Source organism: Pleuronectes platessa, chromosome 13 (genome assembly GCF_947347685.1).
Source record: "Pleuronectes platessa chromosome 13, fPlePla1.1, whole genome shotgun sequence".
NCBI classification, from domain to species: domain Eukaryota; kingdom Metazoa; phylum Chordata; class Actinopteri; order Pleuronectiformes; family Pleuronectidae; genus Pleuronectes; species Pleuronectes platessa.
The window spans coordinates 12,777,329-12,801,496 of NC_070638.1; the positions used below are offsets into that span (position 1 = coordinate 12,777,329).

At 42.3% G+C, this 24,168-nt stretch overlaps 1 protein-coding gene across 1 annotated transcript; it reads left to right on the forward strand.

Moving 5' to 3' along the window:
- Window positions 1–981: 981 nt before the first annotated feature.
- On the forward strand, window positions 982–24,032 carry yeats2 (YEATS domain containing 2). Its single transcript, XM_053438620.1, has 30 exons — window positions 982–1,140; window positions 1,547–1,652; window positions 1,749–1,846; window positions 2,010–2,102; window positions 2,442–2,675; window positions 3,190–3,308; window positions 4,293–4,454; window positions 5,692–5,803; window positions 6,083–6,127; window positions 6,207–6,375; window positions 7,087–7,323; window positions 8,291–8,458; window positions 9,530–9,621; window positions 10,352–10,540; window positions 10,656–10,884; window positions 11,331–11,489; window positions 13,477–13,595; window positions 14,356–14,502; window positions 15,278–15,466; window positions 16,796–17,204; window positions 17,309–17,443; window positions 17,867–18,010; window positions 18,725–18,875; window positions 19,217–19,293; window positions 19,386–19,465; window positions 20,299–20,503; window positions 21,057–21,292; window positions 21,386–21,460; window positions 21,655–21,728; window positions 22,355–24,032. The coding sequence occupies exons 2-30, from the start codon at window positions 1,553–1,555 to the stop codon at window positions 22,461–22,463; spliced, it is 4,356 nt and encodes a 1,451-aa protein (XP_053294595.1). The 5' UTR covers window positions 982–1,140; window positions 1,547–1,552; the 3' UTR covers window positions 22,464–24,032.
- Window positions 24,033–24,168: the final 136 nt, after the last annotated feature.

Here is a 24,168-nt window from a genome sequence, read left to right on the forward strand (position 1 = left end):
CAACTTTACAATAACGCCGTTCTCCAAAGTCTGTACAGGGTTAAAGTGACAAATGTTGAGTTTACAGTGTGGATCGATGAAGACGAGGTGGAAACTTTACAAACCTCTGATTGAAGGAACTATTCACCTGAGCCGGTGAGGATCAAAAACATGATGTAAAAGTTTTTAAAATATCTCATCTCTCATTTGATATTTGACACATTCTCATAAGATCAGACACTGATAATTATTAATAAAATCTGGACAGTGGTTTTTCTTCAGTACTTTTCAGTTTCCCAATAAAACCCCTTTAAAAGGTCTTTCTGCTGGAATAAAAAAAAAACAAATGAAATGTCTTTGTGTGATGTTTTACTTTCACATGAACTCATTTATTTCCTTAATAAAGACCTGTCTCATCAGGAGCCCCCCTTCCCCCTCCTCTTCTCCACAACAGCTCTAATCTAAAGTGCAACGTGCTTCTGAGCGACTGTCCCTCTGTGGTGGTGTCATCATAGCACCATGGTGGGCATGTGGTGCACCAGGGGCATCTGGTGCTGGTGGACCATGGCCGTCATCTGTGGGGGAGGAGGGGACACACGCTCTCCTGCGAGTATACGCGCTCTGGCACACGGGGCACTTGTAGGGCCGCTCGCCGGTGTGCAGCCGGACGTGGTTGCGCAGCGTGGACGACTGGTTTCTTCTGGTTTTTACACTGTATAAAATCGTTTTTATCCCATTCATATTTTTCTACATTTATTTCTTTACACTTAAATATTATTATCCTTAGACTTAAGTCAGTCACAAGTGTAAGGACAAGTGTCCTTACACTTGCATGTTACTTATTCTTACTTACTGATGACTATTGTGGACTCTTTCTGTTGTAATATTGCAAATTTCCCCATCGTGGGACTAATAAAGGATTATTTTATCTTATCATATCTTACCACAGCCTTTTGCAGAACAGTGACCCCTGGTGGCTGGTTCTCTGAAGGGCACCGTTAGCTCTCCACTACTTAGCCTACCTGTGCACCTCGACACTTTAGCAATTGAGCAAACACGAGTGTGTGAGGTGACTGCGGCTCCACGCACAGGGACATGCTCTCACTGAATTAAAACACACGCCTCGCAGAGACGCGTGGCTCCAGTGCACAGCGCAGCCCCGTAAGTCTGCGTCTCAAACGGATTCAAACGGGGTCTAAGAGCGTGTGCTAACGCTAGCTTACCGTTAGCAAAACACGGGTAGCGGCTAGCAGTGTCGCCGGCTGCACGGACGACTAGTACGGCTCTCACCGTGAGATACAGCGCGGTAGCGGAACAGTTTGCATGCCCAGTTAGCTTAGCTTAGCATGGGCTTGTTGTTTCTCTAACAGTAATGGGAGAGGGGTTATATACATGCTATGTTTTATGTGGTCTGCTAACTCATATTAGCACAAGTGGCTAGCTGGTCAGCGATAACCTGACAGCTTCCAATGCTAGCCGGCTAACTCTGTGCTAAGTGTACTGATAACTGGCCCACGGGAGCAGTGATTTAAAAGGCTTAGCTTGCCGTTTCACGTTTGTCTAACAGGCAGCCATGTCGGGCGTTAAAAGGAAGATAGAAGGCAACGACCCTGATTATGAGGACGTCTCCTTGGTCCAGAGCAGCAAGAGAAACAAAGCGGCTGAACACGATGGTAAGTTCCTGCTCTGATTGAGCCAGTGCACCTGATTTACATGTCGTGGCAGCCAACAACTCACAGTACAAACATGTGTTTTCATACTTTGAACAGCCCGAGAAGCAGCGGTGCAGAAGATCGAGACCATCATCAGAGAGCAGTTCTCTCTGGAGATGAAGAGCAAAGAGCACGAGATAGATGTGATCAGTCAGGTACCACAGTCAAAGTGTCTTTCTTCTTCTCATTTACTACACAAACTATGTGACTACAGTACATCAATACTGTGTTGATGCATGGTATAGAGAAATGTCACTATCTATATGTCTGCTGTGCTATACAGAGTGTTTTGGCTCAATGTGTTTCATTGTTTTGCAGCGACTCAATGAAGCCAGGAGGATGATGGACAAGTTAAGGGCATGCATAGTTGCTAATTACTATGCCAACGCTGGGATAACAAAGCTCCCAGAGGTAAATCTCCATATCCAGGGGTTCAATATTGTTTTTGATGATTGAAAAACCTGCCCAGTCTTACAAGCATTTAGTGTTTACAGGTGCTTGTAGATGATGGTTATAATAATGGAGATGACATGCCACTGTAGGCCCATTATAAAACTGAAACAATGGTTAGATACAACATCATCATAGTTTGATGATTGATTCAGTGGAAATATTTTGCAGGTATCATGAATGTGGCAGAACTGTGATTTCTTTAAGGACACATGCGTTTAAACTTGCACAGATGCGGCCACAGTAACTCTACTACTCATCTGCTTGACCCAGTACATGCCTGTGTCCTCTATGTCGCAGCATGCGTCTAAGAGTGACCCTGCAGTGCTGAACCATCCGGCCATCCGCCGCTTCCTGGAGTCCCCATCCCGGTCCTCTTCCCCTCTCAACCAGGGCTCCGAGACGCCCTCTCTGGCCCATTCAGAGTCCGAGTCCCTCTCACAGCAAGGAGAGGGATCTGAGAGGGATTTGGAGGGAGCGTGGAAAGAGGAAAGCAGCCGGCAGGAGCGCAGACCCGGGCGTAATACAGGCAAAGTAAGTTCAGTTTCTTCCTACTGGTTTTAATAGACAACATCACATCTTCCCAATCCTGGCCTCTCTCCATTGACTCCCTGTTTAGAATTGACATTAGAATTATACTGATCCTTTCAAAATCATGCATTTGTCTGGTCCGAAGCTACTTATCGGAAATTTGGACCTCATATGTCTCATGTTGCAGCCATAGATCCGCCTGTTGGGCCTTTTCTCAGTTCCAAAGTCAAGGCTCAAGTCTATAGATGGCCGTGCTTTTGCCATCAGGGCCCCTCAGCTTTGGAACGACCTGCCTGAGGAGATGATGCTTGCGGATTCACTGACTGCTTCTTCTTATTGCTTTTATGTAATGTTGCCTTATTCACAGGATGCTGCCTTCTTATTGCTATGTTAAAATTATTATTTTATTATTATTATAGATTACATTGTTGTTGGTCACTGTCGACAGTGTCAGAATTCATCTTGCACCTTTTCTATCTCTCACCATGTCTGCTGTGCTCTCCATTATTTGCTGTAGGACACTTTTGGTGTGCCGTCAACTGTTGGAGCAGATCAGAGGGTGATCTACCACACGACCGGAGACGAGGCCTCTAGACTGTATGCAAAGAAGACAATTGTAGTGGGGAATGTGTCCAAGTATGTAATCGATTTTACTCACTCTGTCATCTCTGTAGCAGGTTGTAGCAAAGGTATATCTTTTATATAAAGAGGTACAGAGCCATACAATTGAAAGTTTTTGGATAAATTTGGCTCAGGACAAATATGATCACTATAAGCAGTTTCAACTCTACTAAGATTTTGTTGGGCGGTGGCAGGAAATTTCCCGGAGGCGACCGCCTTGCAATTCTCTATGCAGGGAAAGGGATACTATTATTTCTTAAAGTAGAGAGATGAAAGGTGGCTTGTCTCAACATTTTGTAATGGAATATAAAGATGAAAATTATGAATTAGTTATTGACTTATTGAAGTAGTTTTAACTTATGTAGATAGTTTCTTTAGAGGAGCTGTCGTTAATCTGAGATGGAACTTCCAGGGTCTGTGTCCTTGCAGTCAAATTAGATGATGCTTTAGAAGAACCACACTATAGATTAGTGGTTTCATGATTCTACGTTTAAGCAGGTATATCACTCCCTCAATAGATTTTCCACTTGTTCATTTTAGACTCAGCCTGTAAGTTGAATTTTTCTAGCGTGTGTCCTTGGAAAGAAGAGCTTAGCCAACATCATCATTTTATTACAAGCCCAGGCTTGATGAAGGTGGAAAATGCCGTTTTACCCAGTTCATTTCTCCCTGGGCATAGATTTATCCACGTAACTGAGCATTCAGTTCAGTGTAATATAAGGCACGTTTATTAGTATTTTTGCCTTTGACCTTTGCAGCCTGTCTTCCCTTAGTACTCTGCTCGCCAATCTTTACTTTGTTTACTACGACCGTTTTGTTCCTTTATAAACTTGCTTCCCCTCCTGCCAATCTTCTGTCTTTTTGCTATTTGAATTGTGTTAATCTCCTGCATTTTAACTATCTTAAACAAACAAGTACCTTTTGCGTTATCCCTCGTGTTTAATAGGTCTAGTTTTTTACCCCCTCTGGCTGTTTTTCCTTTTTTTCTATTACCCTCAGGTACATTCCCCCTGACAAACGCGAGGACAATGACCAGTCGACTCATAAGTGGATGGTGTACGTCAGAGGCTCCAGGAGGGAACCCAGCATAGACCACTTTGTAAAGAAAGTCTGGTTCTTCTTGCACCCCAGCTACAAACCTAATGACCTCGTGGAAGTCAGGTTTGTGCCTGCCTCTCTGTTTTTCCTGCATGTTTGACGCAGACAAAGAATGAATAATTACTCCCCAGCCCTGCAAGCATTTTCTCAGATAGGCAGCACTGTGGTAAATATTAGCGCTTGGGTGCTGTTTTATGTGGTAACCTCAGGCAACCACAGAAGATGCAGATCAACCTGTTCCAGTACGATCAGTCTAGACATTGTTTTGTTGCCTATGCGCACCTTTTTCTAACCTTATGTCATATTTGTTTGTCAGTAGTTTGCCCCACCTCTTTCCACACACCCTTGCCAAAATGAAGGACGTAAAAAATAGTTGTGGATAATATCTGAATGTGTAAGAGACCCTTCATCAGATGATGTTTATATAAAAGTTGAAGATAGAAAACAGACTCTCTATTAAACTGACTATTATGAAAATATTTTAGTAAACAGTACCCCCTTGTGGATAGTTGATGATTCAGATCATCCAGCAATGTCTCATCTCAATCAATTATAGCTGAATTTTAAGTGCTGGTGGGTAGTGCTTATGTAGATTGGGCGCACACACCATTAGGTGGAGTCTGTGGACAAACCAGATTATACATACAGTGTAGTCTTTTGCAAAAACGTGTGTTTTTAAGGCGTTCACCTTTGCTCAGCACTGAGGTGTGAAGATCAGTATCACAGTTAATTAGGAACTGAACTTTTGAAGTTCTTTGGTTAAAATGTGTAGTTTCTATCCTCCATTTTTTAAAGTTGGCCCATGGCTTCTGAATAAATTCTCTTTCATCAGTCAGCTGCAGCCTCCTGGCTGTTTCTCCTCCTGGTGCGTTCATGTTGCTGTAGAAGCAGATCATAAGCTCCCCCCCGATTGACTCAGGTTTTCATTCCCAGTGAACCCCACACAGGCCCAGTGCTCTGTGACGACTTTACGCAGCGTGAATGTGAATGTAGATGAATGAAAAGCAAGTAAAACAATCAAGAGGCCTCATTCATAGATAAACTTGATTAGAATAATTTCATGCAACTCTGTAAACATGCCCTTCTAACTACATGCAGTCAGATAAGTTTCTGTTCCATGGGGACGAAAGCTTCAAAGGGGGAGAAGATGAGAGACTTTCAAGTCATTGATTTTTAAGAGTGAGTTGGATTCGAGGTTGTGCTCTTAGTTTTCTTTTGCACTGATTGTAAGTCATTCTCTATAGATTCTGTTCATCTAGATTTGACCTTACATTGAACTTTTGAATGTGTCTTTTCTCAGTGAGCCTCCCTTTCATTTAACACGTCGCGGTTGGGGTGAGTTTCCTGTGCGGATCCAGATCCACTTCAACGACCCCCGCAACAAACGCATCGACATCATTCATCAGCTAAAGGTCAGACTAACATATGCAGATTAACTCCGCTTCGTATGGTCATTCTAATGTTTTATGATATTCTTTATAACATGAGGCTGAATATAAAGCAACGTAGGGTATATTTTAAAGCAAAATATGACTTCTAGTTAAAAAAACGTGTAGATTATTAAATCTCATGGGATCTTATGGTAATTGTCAGAGTTTTATTATTATCTGTCTTAGTGATTAAATCTAGCATATCCTCTTTATGGATTTAAGTTTAAGTTTTTTTATTTCACCCTTTTTCTTGGCCCACAGCTGGACAGAACATATACTGGGCTGCAGACACTGGGGGCAGAAACTGTAAGTTAATAAAAGTTCATTATGTTTCCTGCGATGTCCTCTCATCTCTTTCGCTGACGATGAGCTATATTCGTTCCAGGTGGTGGATGTGGAGCTCCTCAGGAACTCCCTTGGGCAGGACTACATCCCTCAGCCTGCTTCATCCAAGGTGATGCACAGAGCGGCCAGCCCCACGTCCACCTCCTTCCTGGCCCAAAGTTACGGACGCTCCAGTTCGCCCGTGTCACATGATCCCATCATAGACAAAGGTACGTCGGTAGAAACATTTAGCCTTTTTTACCTGATCATGAGCAAGTAAATTCACATTTGAGCAATTAAAGGTAGTCTTTGCAATTTTTGATGATTAATATCTGTTTGTTTGTATCTTCCACGTGCATGATGATCCAAAGGCACACACACAAACATACAGTCCTGCAGGGCTCTGACTCTATACCTGCTAAAAAAAACATTGCCCCAAAAAAGGCAGAATTAATAATGATAGCTGGTAGTAAAGTATTCTTTATTTTATATTAATTGGAAAATCAGCAAGGTTCTTGCTTGTTTTCATTTGTGTATTATTTCCATATGTTTGTATTGCATGTTGACCTATTTGTTTTTACTGAGGCTTCTTACTCATACATACTACCCTAATATGTCATGCGCTCTCTGAAGGCAGGTCAGTGGAAATTATGTTTGATAAATTTAATTAAGAAAAAGGTGGTTTGTATTAATGTTGAATTAGTATGAGCTGTAATGCTGTGACAAGAGTTTGCTTATCACAGACTGTGTCAGTTTGATCCCGTCTGCTGTTGCTCATTTACTTTACCTGAACCAGATTTGAGCAGGGTTCAGTGGCTCCACTTAATTCAGGAATTAGAATTCAAAATAATACTACATCTTACATCTCTAACTTTCTCGTCTTTAAATGAGGTATAATTTATGAGAGTAAAACTAAAATATACTTTCCCATTTCTTCCAAGGTTTCATTAAAACAGAGATGGGGAGACATGCTCACAGCTCAGCACTTGCAGCCGGTGAGCGCACCCCGACCCGACCAAAAGCCGCTGACAGGATCACCCTGGGTTCCCATAGCAACTCCGCCTTCCAGCCTATCACGGCAAGCTGTAAGATTGTCCCACAAGGACAGCCGCCCAGTCCTGCTGAGTCTCCTGGGAAATCGTTCCAACCAATCACCATGAGCTGCAAAATAGTTTCAGGTAACTTTCTCCATCCAGGTGCCATTTCACAGTGGCTCCACATGATGTCCCATCACTTTGCATATCACCTTTGTCATAGATAAGAAGTTGGATTTTATCACTTAAATATGGAAAAAATAAGAAATACTTGCTTGATGTTAAACTTTGTTGGTTTTAATATTGACACCAACTCAATTGGTTGTATTTTAGATCCCTAGTATTGATGCCCATTCTTTACTTTGTCAAATTGTTTCAAATGTGCAGTACATAAAAAGAACAGCAGTTCTCACGAACACCTCCAGGGTCACATTAACTGTTGTTGGCAAAAACTATGGAAATTGTTTCTTCCCCCTGTGACAAACCAAGAACACATTTTTCTCCATAATGAGATCTTCAGATTTGCAAAATGGATGGTCACATTATCAACAAAGTGTAATATGGTCAACAGAGTATACCAAATATATTGAATATATGCACACACATTACCATTAGAGTTAGGGACTAAATATTGTGCATCATACTTTTGGGCTTCTATGAAAACATTTGATATTTGTGTCATGTTAAATGTTAAGGCTGTGGCTGAGGGGTAGAGTGGTCGTCCTCCAACCTGAAGGTCGGCGGTTCGATCCCCAGTCTGACCCATCTGCATGCCGAATTGTCCTTCGGCAAGATGCTGAACCCTGAATGGCCCCCAATAGAATAACAGAGTGCTGCAAATAGATGCACTGTATGAATGTGTGCGTGTGTGGGTGAATGTAAAACTGTACTGTAAAGCGCTTTGAGTGGTCATCATCAGACTAGAAAAGCGCTATATAAATACAAAACCATTTACCATAAATATTCACTCAACTCTCATACATTGCTTTATTTTGCCTTAATCTCAACAAACACCCGAATCACTTTAGTACTTTTTTCCTGTGTATATTTGTTGTTAACACCCTTGAAGAAAAATATTCCTCTAATAGCATGTGTACTTCCTCCTCCGCAGGATCTCCCATCTCCACCCCAAGCCACTCCCCACTGCCTCGCACACCCACCACCTCCACCCCTGTCCACAGCAAGCAGAACTCTTCGTCGGTTCTCAACAACCCTTATATCATTGTTGACAAGCCAGGCCAGGTGATCGGCATGGCTTCCTCATCCTCCGCATCCACAGGTACACATCTCCTACTCTGTGTCAAAGTGCAGCTTGAAATCTGAAGTGGACCAGAAGCAAAATCGAAAAATCAGTGTCCGGGCCACCCACATTGAAAATAAAAAAAACGTCTGTGAAGAATGTGCGTTATAGCTGAACAGATGATGTACAATACACTACATACTCCTTCCTTACTCTTTTTCCTCTATTTTTGTAGTTTTTGTTTCTTGTCCTCTCTTACCCTCTTATCTATGTCTTTGTGCTCCCCCCTCTCTGTTTTTTTCTCTGTCTCTCTCTTCGTCTCTCTCTCTTCCTCACCGTCTCTCTTTTTTTGTCCCCGTTTTGCGCGCATAAAAAATGATGGCTGATGAGCCAGCTGGGTGGTTTCTGGATGCAAGGTTACCATGGTGACTGAGCTGCTGAGTTTCATGGCCAGATTAGGTGGATGAAACCACATCACATCAAGTTTTGTGCTGTTTAATTATCTGCAAAGATGACAGTTCACTGTCAGGTCAAGCGTGTGTGTGTGTGTGTGTGTGTGTGTGTGTGTGTGTGTGTGTGTGTGTGTGTGTGTGTGTGTGTGTGTGTGTGTGTGTGTGTGTGTGTGTGTGTGTGTGTGTGTGTGTGTGTGTGTGTGTGTGTGTGTGTGTGTGTGTGTGTGTGTGTGTGTGTGTGTGTGTGAACATCATGGAGCGGAGTCATCTCACATCACCAAGGCCGCTCCATTTACCTCCTCAATTCGTCAATATTCCACTCTTTTCCTTACAACGCCCACTCAGCCACTCCCACTCGTCCTCCACAAATGCACAGCTCGACCAGATCTGGCAGCAGGGCAGGAGTGCGAATAAGTACTCCTTTTATCAAGCTGGATGAGGTTGATGTGGGTGTTGAGGCTGATTCACCAATCCTGGGATAAAATAAATTGAAATGGTGTATTTAAGGAGCGGAACTATATCAGTGCTCACCTTCAACACCCACAGAAACTGTCATCTCGCACCACAGTGGCCTTGATCCTTTTGGAAAGAATGGCAGGATCTGAAGTGAGTAATCATCAGTTCAACTCTATGTGTTTGTGTGTATATTACTTCACAGGAAGCCCCTCGGCTAAACAATCTGCTGCTCAAGGCACTCGCTCTCCAGCCCCTAAAGTTCACACAGGCACCTTCCTCTCCTCAGGGGTGAAGGTGAGTTGATCATGTTAGTGGTTTAACATGAATCCGTCTGAGCTCAAACTTTGTAACTGATATGTCCCCTTCCCACTTTGAGGATTGTCTATCCCTGTAGTATCTGTATCTTTAACAAAGCAGCGTGGTATAAATAGTAGGCCAGGGTGCTATCTTCAGCATATGTGAGTGCCTTGGCAAGCTGTTTAAATGGGACATTACTCTGAAGATGGGAGGATGTGCAGGAAGCTTTGCAGAGACAATTGCACAGTTCTGTTTCAGTCAGTGTCAATACCCTGCTGTAAAATCCTCCCACTCCCACACATCATCACATCATCCCATCGCCATCTTCAAAGAGCAACATATGATTTCTTTGAAAACTTCTTTTATATAATAGTGACACTCTGATCCACTCAGACTCAACAGTCTGTAAGCTGCTGGTTTCTTCTGTAGTTCTAAGGACCAGGGCAGATGGGGAACATAAAACATATCTTTGATGAATAAATTATGTTGCTGATTTTTGAAAAATCTCTTCCCGCTGCTTACTGTCTGTATCCAGTTGGAAAAAAATAAGGGGATGATAATTTGCAGTAATTTTAGTTTTTATCATATTAATAATGAATTTCTCTTGTTTTGTTTTTTTTATAAAAAACTGATTGACACCAAATAATTATCTAAAATCTTTTGAGCTTACAAAACACAGGAGCCTTCATGTTGCAATCCTCTCCATGTGCACTCACTTCTTGTTCAGGTTATTATCAAGCAGGAGCCAGGGGAAGTTTCAACACAGCAGCAGCAGCAAATGGTTTCCACAGTAACCAGCCAGCAGCAACCTGCTGCTACAGCAGCTCATCAGTTTGTCGCAGTGAAGGGAGGTCACATGATCTCAATGTCGGCCCAGAAACAGACAGCAGGGGCCACGGGGGCCACATCTAGCAAGGTCAGTGTCATGCCAAAAAGCATTCCAATCGTTTGTATGCTAACAGTGATATACATGTGTTTATCAATAGTCACCTTCACTCACCAGGTATCTTTGGCACTCTCCTTGTTTCTAGATGTTAGGTATTCCTGTCACCTCGACACTCCAGTCTGCAGTCAAACAGGTGGCCATCAGCAGTGGACAGATTCTGGTCGCCAAGGGAAACCCCTCTGGCTCCAAGGTGATGGGTGGGAAGCAGGTTTTGGCTCAGGGTGTCGCTAAGGCCATCGTAAGTGGAGCCGGGGGCATCTCTGGTCAGACGGCTGCTGCCAAGGCGGCTGGAGGTTCAGGTGGCAAGAGCGGAGGTCAGAGTTCACACGTAGACAACATGTATGATGTACAGGTTATGCTACGGCTACACAATTGATTTTGAATGATCTGCACAGAATGAAACGCACCTAATGTTTTTTCGATATTTTATTTGAATGTTTTGGCAATGTAACAAAGAACAAACATTAAATACATACAAACATACAAAATACATAAGAACCCAGACAATGTCCTGGTCCCCAAAGCTAATCCTTACTTACAACATACAGACAAGAGAAATCTGAACATAACAAAACAAGAAAAATAACACATGGGTGGAAAACTTCCAAAACAACAGTTGGTGTGTAAGATAAGAGTTTGCACTGCACATGGATTGATAAAACATAGCAGCAGTATCCATGAACATGCCTTTTATTCTGTTATTATAACCTTTTGATGAGGAAATGTCTTGACTTTTCTTTCTGTCTCTATACATCCACAGTTATGGCTACTCTTCAGCTGCCAGCTAACAACTTGGCCAATCTGGCCAATTTACCTCCAGGCACCAAACTCTACTTGACCACCAACAGTAAGAACCCTTCAGGAAAGGGAAAACTGCTCCTCATTCCACAGGGAGCTATCCTCCGAGCCTCCAGTGCCAGTGAGTTATGCATCCAGTATAAATCCTTTTAGATGCAGACGTTTGGAAAGAACTTTGGTGTCAGATCTAAGTCATTCAGCCACATCCCTTCTTCGTTCTGTTTTTAGTTCAGAAACTTGACGAGCTCTCAGAAATGTAGGGTTTTAAGACTGGTGACAGAGTTTCTCTCACTGCGGATATTTCCCTCCTTATAACATTATGCTCCACACCAGTGTTAATTTTGGCAGCTATTTTTGATTTAGTCTTAGTCTTAGTCTTTTGACGAAAATGCATATTAGTTTTAGTCACCTTTTAGTCATTTTAATCCTTCTTAGTTTTAGTCTAGTTTTAGTCGACGAAAACAAATTCCATTTTAGTCTAGTTTTAGTCGACGAAAACAAATTACATTTTAGTCTAGTTTTAGTCACATTTAATAGCCACATTAAACTCCTTTTCTATAAAAACATATAGCTGCAGCCTAATAGCTTAAAAATATATATTTAATTTTAAATGTGAAAACAAAAAGGGAGAGCAGGTCAGACTGGAGCCGGACACAGAAACTGAACATCGGTACAAACCAACTGCAGCTTCTGCTCTGATGAAGAAGCTGCTGCGCTGATCTCTGAGCAGCTGAGACCATAGAAACTCTGGTTTTCACTGTTTCCATAGTTAAGAAGCAGTCGGTCACTGAGAGGCTGCTCCACGAGAACGCGCTCTGCTTTCACTGTGTCTCTCTGAGCGAGTGCGCGAGGCGGGGGGCGGAGCTACGGACCGGAGCGCTATCTGGGAGCGCACAGGCACACACACACACACACACACACACACACAGATTCACTCGCCCGCTCCTGATACTTCATGACGGCCTGATACGATGATGTTTTAAAAATTATTGTGACTTAGTCAACCACCAACATTTTCGTCTCGTCTCGTCTCGTCAACGAAAATTAAAATAGATTTCGTCATAGTTTTTATTTTCAAAGATTAGTTTTCGTTACTTCTTCGTCTCGTCTTCGTCATGGAAAAAAGGTCGTTAACGAATATATTTCGTCATCGTCTTCGTCAACGAAATTAACACTGCTCCACACTGTATTTGTGGCAGCAATACACATAACCTGAATGAGCAGAGCATTTGTTCAGGGATTAGGTTTGGTCGTGTCGGACCCTTGAAGAAACTGATATACTTCATCAGACATGCAATAGAGAGATGAGTAAAAACTTACTGGTGAAGCAACATGGAGTTTAAAGGAGGATATTCAAGATACAACCCAGATATGAAGTTCTAAAAGTATATTTTCTCCACTTAAAAAAATTAATTTCTAAAAAGGGAAATCATTGACTTTAATTTGGGCCTTTATGGTTATTTGATTTCAGAGTGAGAATGGGGGTTCTTGTTAAGCTTCTAATTTCTCGCTTTATATAATTTCTTAGCAGGAATCTAATATCCTACAAAACCTGAGGAAATGAACTAGATTGGATTCAGTTGATTAATGAGCTTGATGGTGTTGGTGACTCAGTATCCAGGGCCTCTAAAACAAAAGTCTTGGCCCCCTGTAATTTTCCTCCGGCTTCGTAGGTCACACACATCTGTATTAAAGCTCTTGTTGCTCTCGGCTCATCTTAACATTTTTGAAAAGTAAGAAACTGACTTCTGAAGTGACCCTACAGTTTGAAGCTATCTGGTGACAGTTACAGATTTTGACTGCCGCACTACCTTCTGGACAGTGAGTCAGTTGTAGTCATCTGTTTCATTCTGCAGAGTATTTAATGTGTAATGCTGCGAGCTCGAATCACTCAGTGAGATTATAGAGATTTAGCAGCATCTGAAATAAAGATCCAAACCAACATAACTCTGCCTCGCCCTGCTTTGGAATCATCTATCATGAATATGCTTTTACCTATTTGATTTTACTCTCATTAATAAATAGAAGATGATCTGTATTTTTGGATAAACAATGACAGATTTGTTTGAGATTAGAGACTGACGTGTTTCTGACTGTGTGTTATTTAGGTCAGCAGTCGCAGAGCAGCTCGTCTGCAGGCGCTGGGGGCTCTCAGACCTCCTCCTCTTCGAGCAGTCTGCCTTCCAACCTCTCCTACACGTCCTACATCCTCAAACAGACCCCACAGGTGGGTGGAAATCCATTAATGCTATAATAGAAAACTTACTCTTGTATAAAATATTTGTCTCTGATGTCTTTTTTATTTTTGCTTTACAGAACATTATTTATTTGCCAACAAAGATGCTTTACACATCATGCATTTAAATCAACTCAGTCATGAAAAGGTGTATTTACAGTTTGCTACTGGTGTTTCTTATCCTTCGCTAATCTCATTATTCTTGTATTATAGTCGGGAGGTTGCCCCTGGTGTGTTTTTAATTACAAACATTCATTACAGCATCATTGATCCTGTAGTCAGCTTTAGAACGGACTGTGCATATGTGCCAACACCATAAAATCAGCTTGTCTGCAGAGAGGTTTCCACAGAAGTTTAAAATGTTTCTGGGCTATCACTCATTTATTTTGTACATCTCCCTAAACAGCTAAAGTGTGCATACAATGCACACACAAACACACACAAATTAATTGATTTTAAGGGAGGCTAATGCATTTTATATAAGCTATTACATATAAAGGATGAAACAGCTGAAGCAGTAGAAGCATTTTAATGCTTAGAATAGCAACATACCTAATCCACCTCATAGTGTGACATGGGGTGCAGTATAATCCTACCTTTTAAGATTCTTTGTTTGGAAGGGGACGGTTTTTTCTGCTTTTGTTTATGTGTTTGTTAAATGTGGAATGGATTATCTTGCTGAATTTGACAATTCCACTGACGTTGTTGAATTACTACCTCATCCTAATCACTGTTTATCCATGTTTCCTAGGGCACATTTCTGGTCGGTCAACCGGCGCAGGGTTCAGGGAAGCAGGGGGTTTCCAGCTCTGTGGGTCATGCAGCATCATCTCCAGCGACTGTTACCCAGCAAGCCATCCGGGTAACAGCTGGACAGAAGGCAGCCATTCTGGCTCAGGTCAGTATTGACACAGTTAAGAGCTACAAGCAGTATCTGCTGCTAACTGACAACTTCGTGGGGTACTAATCACTGAGGATCCAGCTTCAAGTTTTTTGCACTTGAATGCCAGCTTTGGTGTTTGCCAGCACTTAAGTCCCAACTGATCTGCGCTGGCTCTCCTGATTTCGCTTCTCACTGAAATATCTTTTTAACCTCATTCTTACTTACTGCTGCACATCGTCTTTTTTAAACTAATGCAGTATGTGACCCAAATATGCTTATAACAAGACATAACATTTGTATTGATTGTTTATTCTTGTCATTTTATTGTATTAGGGTTGATGAACCAAACAGATGGTTTTAGGTTTTTCCACTTTTTTGTTGTTTTTGGCACTTAAATTTAGATATTAACTGGTTTATTTTTACTGAAGAGCTATTGCAAACTGCAGTTTCCTGTCATACAAAGTGAATGCTGTTGAAACTGTGAAGGGCTTGTCCAGTAGCAGCTGGTGTTGGCTTTACTCAACCAAGTGCTGCTTGGCTGGAGGTCAAGTCCCCTCATGTAGTTTTATTCTGTCTCATTTTATATAACAGCACAGTAGCCGATTTCATTTTTAACCATCTTGCTTTGCAGGCTGTTTGCAGAGTTCATATAGCCAAAGTCTGTTTAATACAATTACTCTTGTAATTTTGTTATAATGTAGATTATTGTTTTACGGTTTCATAAGTAGAAAGACAATTTAAAAGTCATTGTCACAATGAGTTTTTTTTAAAGTTTGTCTATGACCGACAGGTGGTTGGCAGCTCCCAGGGCGCACAGGTGAAGTTGTCAGACGGCTCAGTTAAGACTGTAACAGCAGCGGCAGCGGGTCATTTGTCCAAGCCGGGGACGACCACATTGAGGATGACAGGCGGAGTCATCACTGCTGCTAGCTCCACCCCCAGCTCTGTCAGCGCTGCAGCAGCGGGCAGCCAACAACAGGCGAGTTTCACAGTCCTCATATTCGTATGTTTTATTCTGCCTGACAGCTGTTCTCTTTTAAATGGAATGTCAAAAAAAACTGCAGTTACATTAAAATCTACGTGAAGCATTTTTTCAAGCCTCCAAGCTAGATTCATTAACTAGTCCATGTGGGTTAATATATAATATTTACATAAACTTGAGTATTCATTTCAATGAGAATTTAAGTACATACCTTTTGTGTTGTGGCTTTATGTGTAACAAGCAGGAGGTTTCTTTTGTTCGAGGAATTATACCAGTTGAGCTCCTTTTTTCTTTTTCTTTGTACAGTTGAGGTAAAAGCTGTGGTGATGCCGCATTTGCCACTGCAGTATGAATACATACAATACTTACAAACTGGAGTGATCCAGTGTGGCTGCAGTGGCAATGTCATCAGTGTATTTGTCAGAGAGAGCAGAGTGTGAAGAGCCTAAAGCTGTTCATTAGCACCGGTCTGGGTGATTACAGCTTCAGTCAGTGGCCTCATTAACCTGAGAAATGGAAACTTCCTGTAGGCTCAAACACATAAAAACAAACATGTATGTAATAAACTGAGAAACTAATCAATGCTCTATCAGTGTTGAAAATAGGGCTGTGCAGCCGATATGGATAATTGTAACAATAAATGTCTATTTCTTACAAGTTTAAGCCTATTTATTTTGACTAAGGGTGTGGTTTTAAACTCTTCTCTATGAGCATTTTACAAATTTGAGGTAGTTCACTTTCTCTGCATTCAAGCAATCTATCGATATATGTATTGGAGCTCAAGTTGATACAAACACTAAAGATGTGCTCTCTGTGAGAGAACACTGACTCTTTTGTCTTTGTGAATTCCATAAAACTAGTGACCTGATCAAAACAGCTCACTGTCCCAGTTGCACAACACTGGAAAACAAATGTGGACACAGCAGAGAAAAGACAGTAAACACCAACTCAAAAGTTCAAACACAGACTATTTATTTTTCCAGCACTCTTTTCATTAATATTCACTGAAGTCCAGCTTTAAACGGATCTTCACAATGGCTATTATTATTTACACAATCACTATTGTGCAACTACAGAGAAAGTAATATGTTTAGCCTTTAAAAAAAAAAATTCCACACCCTGCCTTTAAGTATTTTAAATGTACAAATGAAAGTTGATACTAAAACAAATATGAACATTTTTGAATGAAAGATTGTTATTTGACCCTTGCTATGTATAAACATGGAACACACACAGTAGTGACCCAGTTTGTCTTTTCAGACACCGAGCGACTGTTTCTGTTTACTTCCTGGTTAACAGCTATGTTTTCCTGTAATCTCCATGCAGGCTGCCGAAGGTGGGAAGTCTGCGCCTCAGCACCACTCGCTCCTGGTGGCAGCCAACCAAGCAGCAGTAATCAGTGCAGCTAAGAGCGCCAGTGCTGCTGCCGCTGCTGCTGCTGCTGCTGCCGCTGGTGGTGGTGGTGGTGGCAGCCTGTCAAAGACAGCCGTGGCCACTTTGGTCAAGGGTGCTGGCAACTCTGCCACAATGACAAAGAGTGCAGCTGGTTCAACCGGAGCTGTGGTAACAGTTGCCAAAGGCCCTGCTACGATGCCGGTCATCGGCATGTCCAAGGGTGCAGGAGTGGGGACTGTGGCTGGTGTGCCAAAGAGCAGCAGCACGTCATTGGTCACAGCAGCCTCATTAGTCAGTGGGATGGCAGCCGGAGGAGGGAAGACTGGTACAACTCTCTCAGGTAGATACAGAGAAACCTCACTCTGCATCAGTCACCTGGTTAAAATGTACATGTTAGATAATATTAACTAATGACCTGCTCTGAATTTTGAATTATTTGTCCAGGTATGCTGAAGATCCACTCTGGAGGTTCCAGCTCTCAGCAGACAGTTTTAACCATCCCCGCCAACCAGCTCAAACAGCTGGGGGTTGCCACTGGGAATGGAGGGATGCAGACCATACTCATGCCTGTTGGGAAAGGTAGGTATCAGCAAACTACCAATAAACGACCACATGTGAGGATTGCATATACAAATACTGGGTTCACAACTTCAAAATGACCACATCTAATAGTAGCGAAAATATCAGTGGTGTTTCGATATAACATAAAGCTTCATTGGTATTGATTGTTTTGTCAGTTTGCCACATCTTTAACAGCAAGTGTTGAGATAAAGCATGTTGCTCTTCTAAATTACTTTAGAATTGAAAGGAGCATCTGCAAAGAGTAACTTTATACAGTCAATTTTTCTGAGGAAGAGTTTTTCGATCCATATGGCGATATCGAGCTTGAGAGAGCCTCTGTACAACCATCTTCTTCCCTTCTCATTTTTCACTTCACCTTTAAGCCTGTGTGTCTAATGGCTAATCGATCCAGCCTGAGTATGCGTTTTCTTCTCTGTGTAGTTGTGTCTAAAGGCACAGTCTCCACTACTCCCTCCTCCGCTTCTTCCTCCTCCTCTTCCAACAACCCTGGAGCAGCTGGAGCTGGAGCCTCCCCAAGTCCTGCCATCCAGGCCTGCCCCTCCCTTGCTCTGCCCCTGGCACAAGGTGAGAGGGGTCCATCCCCTCCCCTCCTTTATTCCCAACCAACTTTTCTTTGTTTGGATTGGGTATCATTGGAAAAGCTTTCATACCAGTGGTAGCGCACATTTTGTAACTGATACCAAATTACACAAGTTTATTTTATTGAGTACAACATTATATAATTTACCAACATATGTTCAGACAGTCTTTCTCCTTTAACTATCTAGACTGTGGCTGCCCACCATATACTCATGTTTCCCGCCACAATTTAATAATGAACACAAAATACTTTTACTCTTCTCATAATAATGTAAGTTAGCGTTTTACTCCGTTGATTCCTTGTAAAACTGTCTACCTGCACTAGCACCATGGACTGAATCAGCTCTGTGGGAGACACTGGTGAAGATTAAATTAAAGTGCATCAGTGTTCAATATAAATAAACAGCAGAACTTAAGAACACATTTATGCGGACAAATATTGACATTTCTCACATAGTATGTGATGACAGATAATAAGTAAGTAAACAAGAATCTGCTGCAGTGTTTGTTACCAATGTTCAGTAAGTATTCAGTGCTTGGTGCTTTAGATTGTTTTGGTCTTTGATGGAGGTCTTAAGGTTTATGTCCCATCTACGGACATTCTTCTCATCACTGTCTTTTCTCTATTCATGTCAGTCTCAGTGTTTTGAGTTTAATGAAATTAACTTTTATCTCCCTCTCTCTCTGCTGCTGCTACAGTGAAGACAGAGCCAGGTGCCAGCACAGCTGTCACAGTGGGTCCATCTCTGCCGGTGACTGCCCCTGTCCCCACATCTGTTCATGTTGCCTCTGCAGCCACCACCGTCAAGCAGGAACAAGGGGCGGACAACTCTTCGCACGACCTCATCAAGTAAGCACGAGAAGGTGTCACGATGCCACATTCGTAAACAGTCTATGATTAATTCCTAGATGGATGGATCATTTACAGTTTCTTTAGAGAAAAGTTGCAAAGCCAGAAACACATTTTTCTCACTGACCAAGCCATCACTGAACATTTGTTTTACTACTTTAGTGTTGTCAATCCATTTTTTTGTTTTTTTTTCTCAGTGGATTTCTCAGTGGAAATTAGTGGTACCTGATTTATTTGAACCATGTATCTACTGGAGCATTAATCAAAGCTTTTAAGAAAACTTTGCCATTTCTCTGGATATTTTCTCTCACTACATCTGACCCCTGTGAATTCCTTCTCAGCACTGAGCACATGGAGAACATGATGCAGCTGCTGACAGCTGTGGTGAAGAAGTTCCCTCTGATTGTGGCAGAAAAGAGTAAGTGAGCTTGCCTTTCGTATGTTCTAAACAGCTCCAGATATAAAAACAGACCGAGAGCTAATATATACTTGTTTTGTTTGTTTGTTTAGCTGAAGACTCCCATCCATTCTGCGCCTCTTCAACAGACCAGTATTATTCCTGGAATATCGGCAAACGCAGAGCATCAGAGGTAACTTCATCTTCTCTGTTTGTGCGTCTATTGAAATGAGGCTTACAATTCAAACTCAGTGCTGCACAGCCTCAGTATGGGAAAGTCCTCTCAGTGGAAAGCTGCATTCATTGTGAAAATAATCTTGCTGAGAAAAAGAGAAATAGTCAAAATACTTTAATACAAATTAAAACATTACTGATCATTACACATCTTTGCTGTGGTTTGAAAAGACAAAGCATTATCTTGAACACGTGTAACGGCCCAGTATGACGAGGGATTCTTCTCAGGAAAGGTTGAAGCCTGTTATTATCTCAGAGTGACAGCACCCACTTACAATTTCCTACGCTCCAGATTCCAGGACGAGAGTGCCTATAATGTCAGTTATAATTTGCAGTGTTTGCACTTTTGTTGTCTGTGTAAACTGTCTCGCTGCTCAGTCCTGACTCTGCGAGATTTCTGTTTGCCTTGCGTCTTCCTGTCTTATCAGGTCAGATGTGTGTCCCAGGCTTTTTACCTCCTCTTATCTCTTCCTAATGGGTTCATCTGGAGCTCATAAACACCAGCCCTTGTATTAGCTGTCTGTTCTCTTTCCTCACAACTATAAATGGTTCTCAGACGAACCCATAAATATCATGGATATTTATATCTACCGGTGGCTAATTTACACGAGGGGAGAGGGGACTCGAAGCTCATCATTATACAGTGGGATCACAGGGGAAGAAAGGCTGCAAGGCACTGTATGCACACCAAGTCTCACCAGCCACAACATATTTATCTGTGTCACTTTGCAGATTTCAGCTTTTAGGCCGAATAGAGGTTTGCATAATATCGTCTGGCATGTTTTGCTGTAGCTTCAGCGAGCAGTGGCAGTGAAGCGGGTTGTCCAAGACGTGTTGGACCGCTCGCCGCGCCTGCAGGCCCTCACTCCGCCGAAGACCAGAGAGGTGGTGCAGTGGTGCCGGCAGAGGGGTTACACGCCACCTGACCCCGAGCCCCAACGCAAGAATGATGACGAATCCATCGAGGACATCCTCACGCAGATAGACAATGAGCCTGGTGAGTGTGTGTTTTTGAGAAAAGCCCCTAAAGGAGGTTTATTTACTTTTGCCCATTTTTTTGCGATTTCACTGTAGACTCCTCTGCTTTCAGCTGCTCAAGGTGGATCAATATATCCTCTTCAGCTTTGCATGTGTAGGCGTAGTGCTTCTGCAGTTACCAGTCGGTCCAGCGATGTGTTTGCAGTCCAGTTGGGTGTGAGGGCGACCAGTGTGCAGCCTCAGTGTTTTCAGCTGTGTTGTATTTACAGGGAGTTCTTCTTCATTTTGTCTGTAAGGGTTGAGAGTCGAAGCTGCACAGCTCAGTGAGTCGCCCACTTGCCTGAGCAAGACAATATGATAATCTCTTTGTTTTCTCCTCGTCTCTCCTCTCACAAATATCTTGATTGTTGAATCGATAAAATGAGCCAATATTTTTAACAAAAAGCACAGTTTTTCATCTTTCCTATAAACATAGAGCCAAACGAGAAGAATCTGCTATCTGACTGAAATACAGATATGAAGCACTTGATGTCTCTGTGCCGTGTTAAATCACCATGTGGATGTGTCCACAGAGTGCCCGTCAACCCTAAGTAGCTGCGACGAGCTGGTGTCGCGGCTGGAGCAGATGCAAGCTCTGCTGAAGACTGAACCAGAGGAGGCAGACGACGAAATAGTCGACATCGTCACCATGGTTCCACCCTGCCAGAAACTAAAGGTCAAAGAAGAGGAGCAAGAGGCTGACGCAGAGCCCAAGTTCTTCCTTGGCCCCTGCGTGTCCGCCCAGTTTGTCAGTGATGCAGCTCAGCAGGTAGGTTGACCAGTGTGGGGTTTTATTAGTAATAGAAATACATGCTGCACCATTTTGTTCATTTCAATGTGATGACTCCGGTGTGTCTCTCAGATCGGGGTGAACTTCCAGCCGATCGAGGTGGAGAAGAACGTGTTCGCTCCATCAGTCGAAACCATGATTCTGAAGGTCGGTCCCTTTTCAGTTTTGCCAAAGGAAATAAAAAGTCGTGCAATTACAGTGGCTCATCATAATCTTGACATACCCTTGACTTGATTGACCATACAGTATGGGTCAGATGTACACCTACACAGTGTCTGTATCAGACAGTGGGCTTCTTTGTGACTAATAATGAAAATGTGTTTGTGCTGACTACACTGCAGGCGACAGAACAGTTTGCCAGTGACGTCCTGAGAGAAGCTCTGGCTGGGGCCTCCGCCAAATCCCCTCAGAACAGGTCAGCTCTGGTGTTTTCTCTTACTAACATGCAACCTGCACAGTGCTCCATCTTTCACTTCATACGTTTAGCTGTATCTCAGGCTTATCTAAACTACCAGTTACTACTACTACACACATTCTACTTATCTTCAAGTGATCAGTAAATTGTATTAAATGAATTGATACTATTATTGATCCAAAGAATTTACAGCAACTTAAATTGTTTCATGACTGTCGGAATAAGGTTTTACTTGTCTGAATTTGAGCAATAATGTTATAATGATAATGATGGCAACATGTATAGATAACATACTAATATATCATTGCACTATTTGGGCTTAGGTGGGGGAGGGTGCAGAAGAAACTGGAGATGGACAAGTTATTTTGAATGGGTTTTGTTGACAGTAATGAACATAAAGAATAATACAATGTCATTGTATACATGCCAATATGTCACATAACTGTTTGTTAGACATTGGCCAACCCTACTCTGATTGAATTGACTCAGAGCTGAAGATCCAAGTAAACTAATTATTCAGATGATCACTGATATCTGCACACGTCTGAAACATCTTTCCGCTTTGTTGAGCTTTGCGTTCAATCCTAATCAAGGTCCACTGTTTTTTATTTTTGTTTTTTCTCCAGGGCTCCCAGAGAGATCACAGCCATGAACATCCACCAAGCGGTCAGTAGCATCCCCACCTGTGACTTCCTCACCAGCACGCACATGGGTTACCTGTCTAAGGACAACTGACTGACACTGACTGGTAACCGACACCGGCAAAGATGTGAGGACTGCTTATGACAGAGCGGCTCGACACGTGGATCTGACAGCTCCACTGTGAATATTCACACCTGGATGTGGTCCTGTTGCCTCAGGTTGTGCAGTAATAACTAACGTAGTTTATTCATTTACTTGATCAGAGAAGGGCTCAGCTTGCTTCTCACAGCAGCAGAATTACCAACGTCTCAAACACTGCGGGTATACTGTAACGTTCCAGTCCTGATGTGTGGAGGGAAGCGGCCTTCTGGGAATCGTGTCATTTGATTTTGAGAGGCTGATGGGCTCTTGCTTACCTCAAAGCAGGATTATTTTTAATGCTGAGTTGTTTCCTGCCAGTCATTGGGGAAATGAAGCCTGAGTGACGTACAGGGCTGAACAACAGCATCAGACAGCTGTGCCCGCCTTCATTCTCCATCCGGCTGTCACGTCCCCTGGACTGGGAACAAGATTCATTTTACCAGCAGACGTGAACCACAGATTTACAGCGAGTTGGAAACACTAATGAACACCTGAGTGTCGGCTCTCTCTGTCACTCTGATAGTAATGTCTGGAGTGTGGCAAAGCAAACGGAGAGAACCTTCCCAAAAGTGCCATTACCATGGCAACCATTCATCCATCATTACGAACATCTTTCAGTGTTACCTGGCTGAGGTACACACACGTACAAGAACAACACAAACATGCAGGAAGTGTGAAATTCCTTTTTCACATTTCTAAAAACCTAGTTTCCATGTCAGGTTTTATTCTAATGAACAAATCATTATGAATTCAACACACCAGTATTTATCTTCTGTTTATCATGAACCAGCTTAATAGTCTGTCGACGTGCTTTTAAGTGTTAAACAACCACAATTTGTCTGTCATGTAATGTGCACAGTGTGACCAATATGAAATGGATGTTTTTCAAATCTTCTTTTATTTTTGTATCTAATATCAACACCTGCAATCAGCAATGGCCTAACTGTGTGTGTGTTCTAGTTATTACTCATGTTGTGGGGACCAAAATCTGTTTACACAGTCACACTATGGGGATTTGTCTTTCTGGGCAAAAAGATAATATCCATAACATCATCATTGAATTTTCAGCTGAAGACATGTTTTAATGTTAGAGTAAGGTCTGGTTCACGTAAAGCTAGTTCTAGTTAAGGTTACAGTAGGTCTCCACGAAATGAACTGAAGTCGTGTGTGTGTGTGTGTGTGTGTGTGTGTGTGTGTGTGTGTGTGTGTGTGTGTGTGTGTGTGTGTGTGTGTGTGTGTGTGTGTGTGTGTGTGTGTGTGTGTGTGTGTGTGTGTGTGTGTGGGTGGGTGGGTGGGTGGGTGGGTGGGGTAATAATTGAGGCGTGTGTGTGTTTTGTGGGCTGATATTCTGCTGGTGATTCTGTTTAATGTGGAGCTTTTGCATTTTGTTAATGTGTTTGGGCCGAGTGGTTGAGATGCCTTTTAAACCACGTTAGTGTAGAAGATAATCCAAACACCGTATTTTCATGTTGCAAACCAAAAACTATAATCAATATTCTTGTAATAAACGGAGAGAAACTACTGTTGAAAAATGCTTTTTTCAAACTTACCTTGTGTTGAACCTGTTTTTTCGCATTGAAAAAATCTGATCAAAACATCTACTTTTACGAGACCTGTGGAATAACAGCAGCTAAATGTCTTCTTACACCACTGATGC

Coding starts and splice junctions, on each gene's coding strand:
- yeats2 (XM_053438620.1), top strand. CDS start 1,553: ATGTCGGGCGTTAAAAGGAAGATAGAAGGCAACGACCCTGATTATGAG. Junction 3,309..4,292: donor GTAGTGGGGAATGTGTCCAA/GTATGTAATCGA, acceptor TATTACCCTCAG/GTACATTCCCCCTGACAAAC. Junction 15,467..16,795: donor CAGCGGGCAGCCAACAACAG/GCGAGTTTCACA, acceptor ATCTCCATGCAG/GCTGCCGAAGGTGGGAAGTC.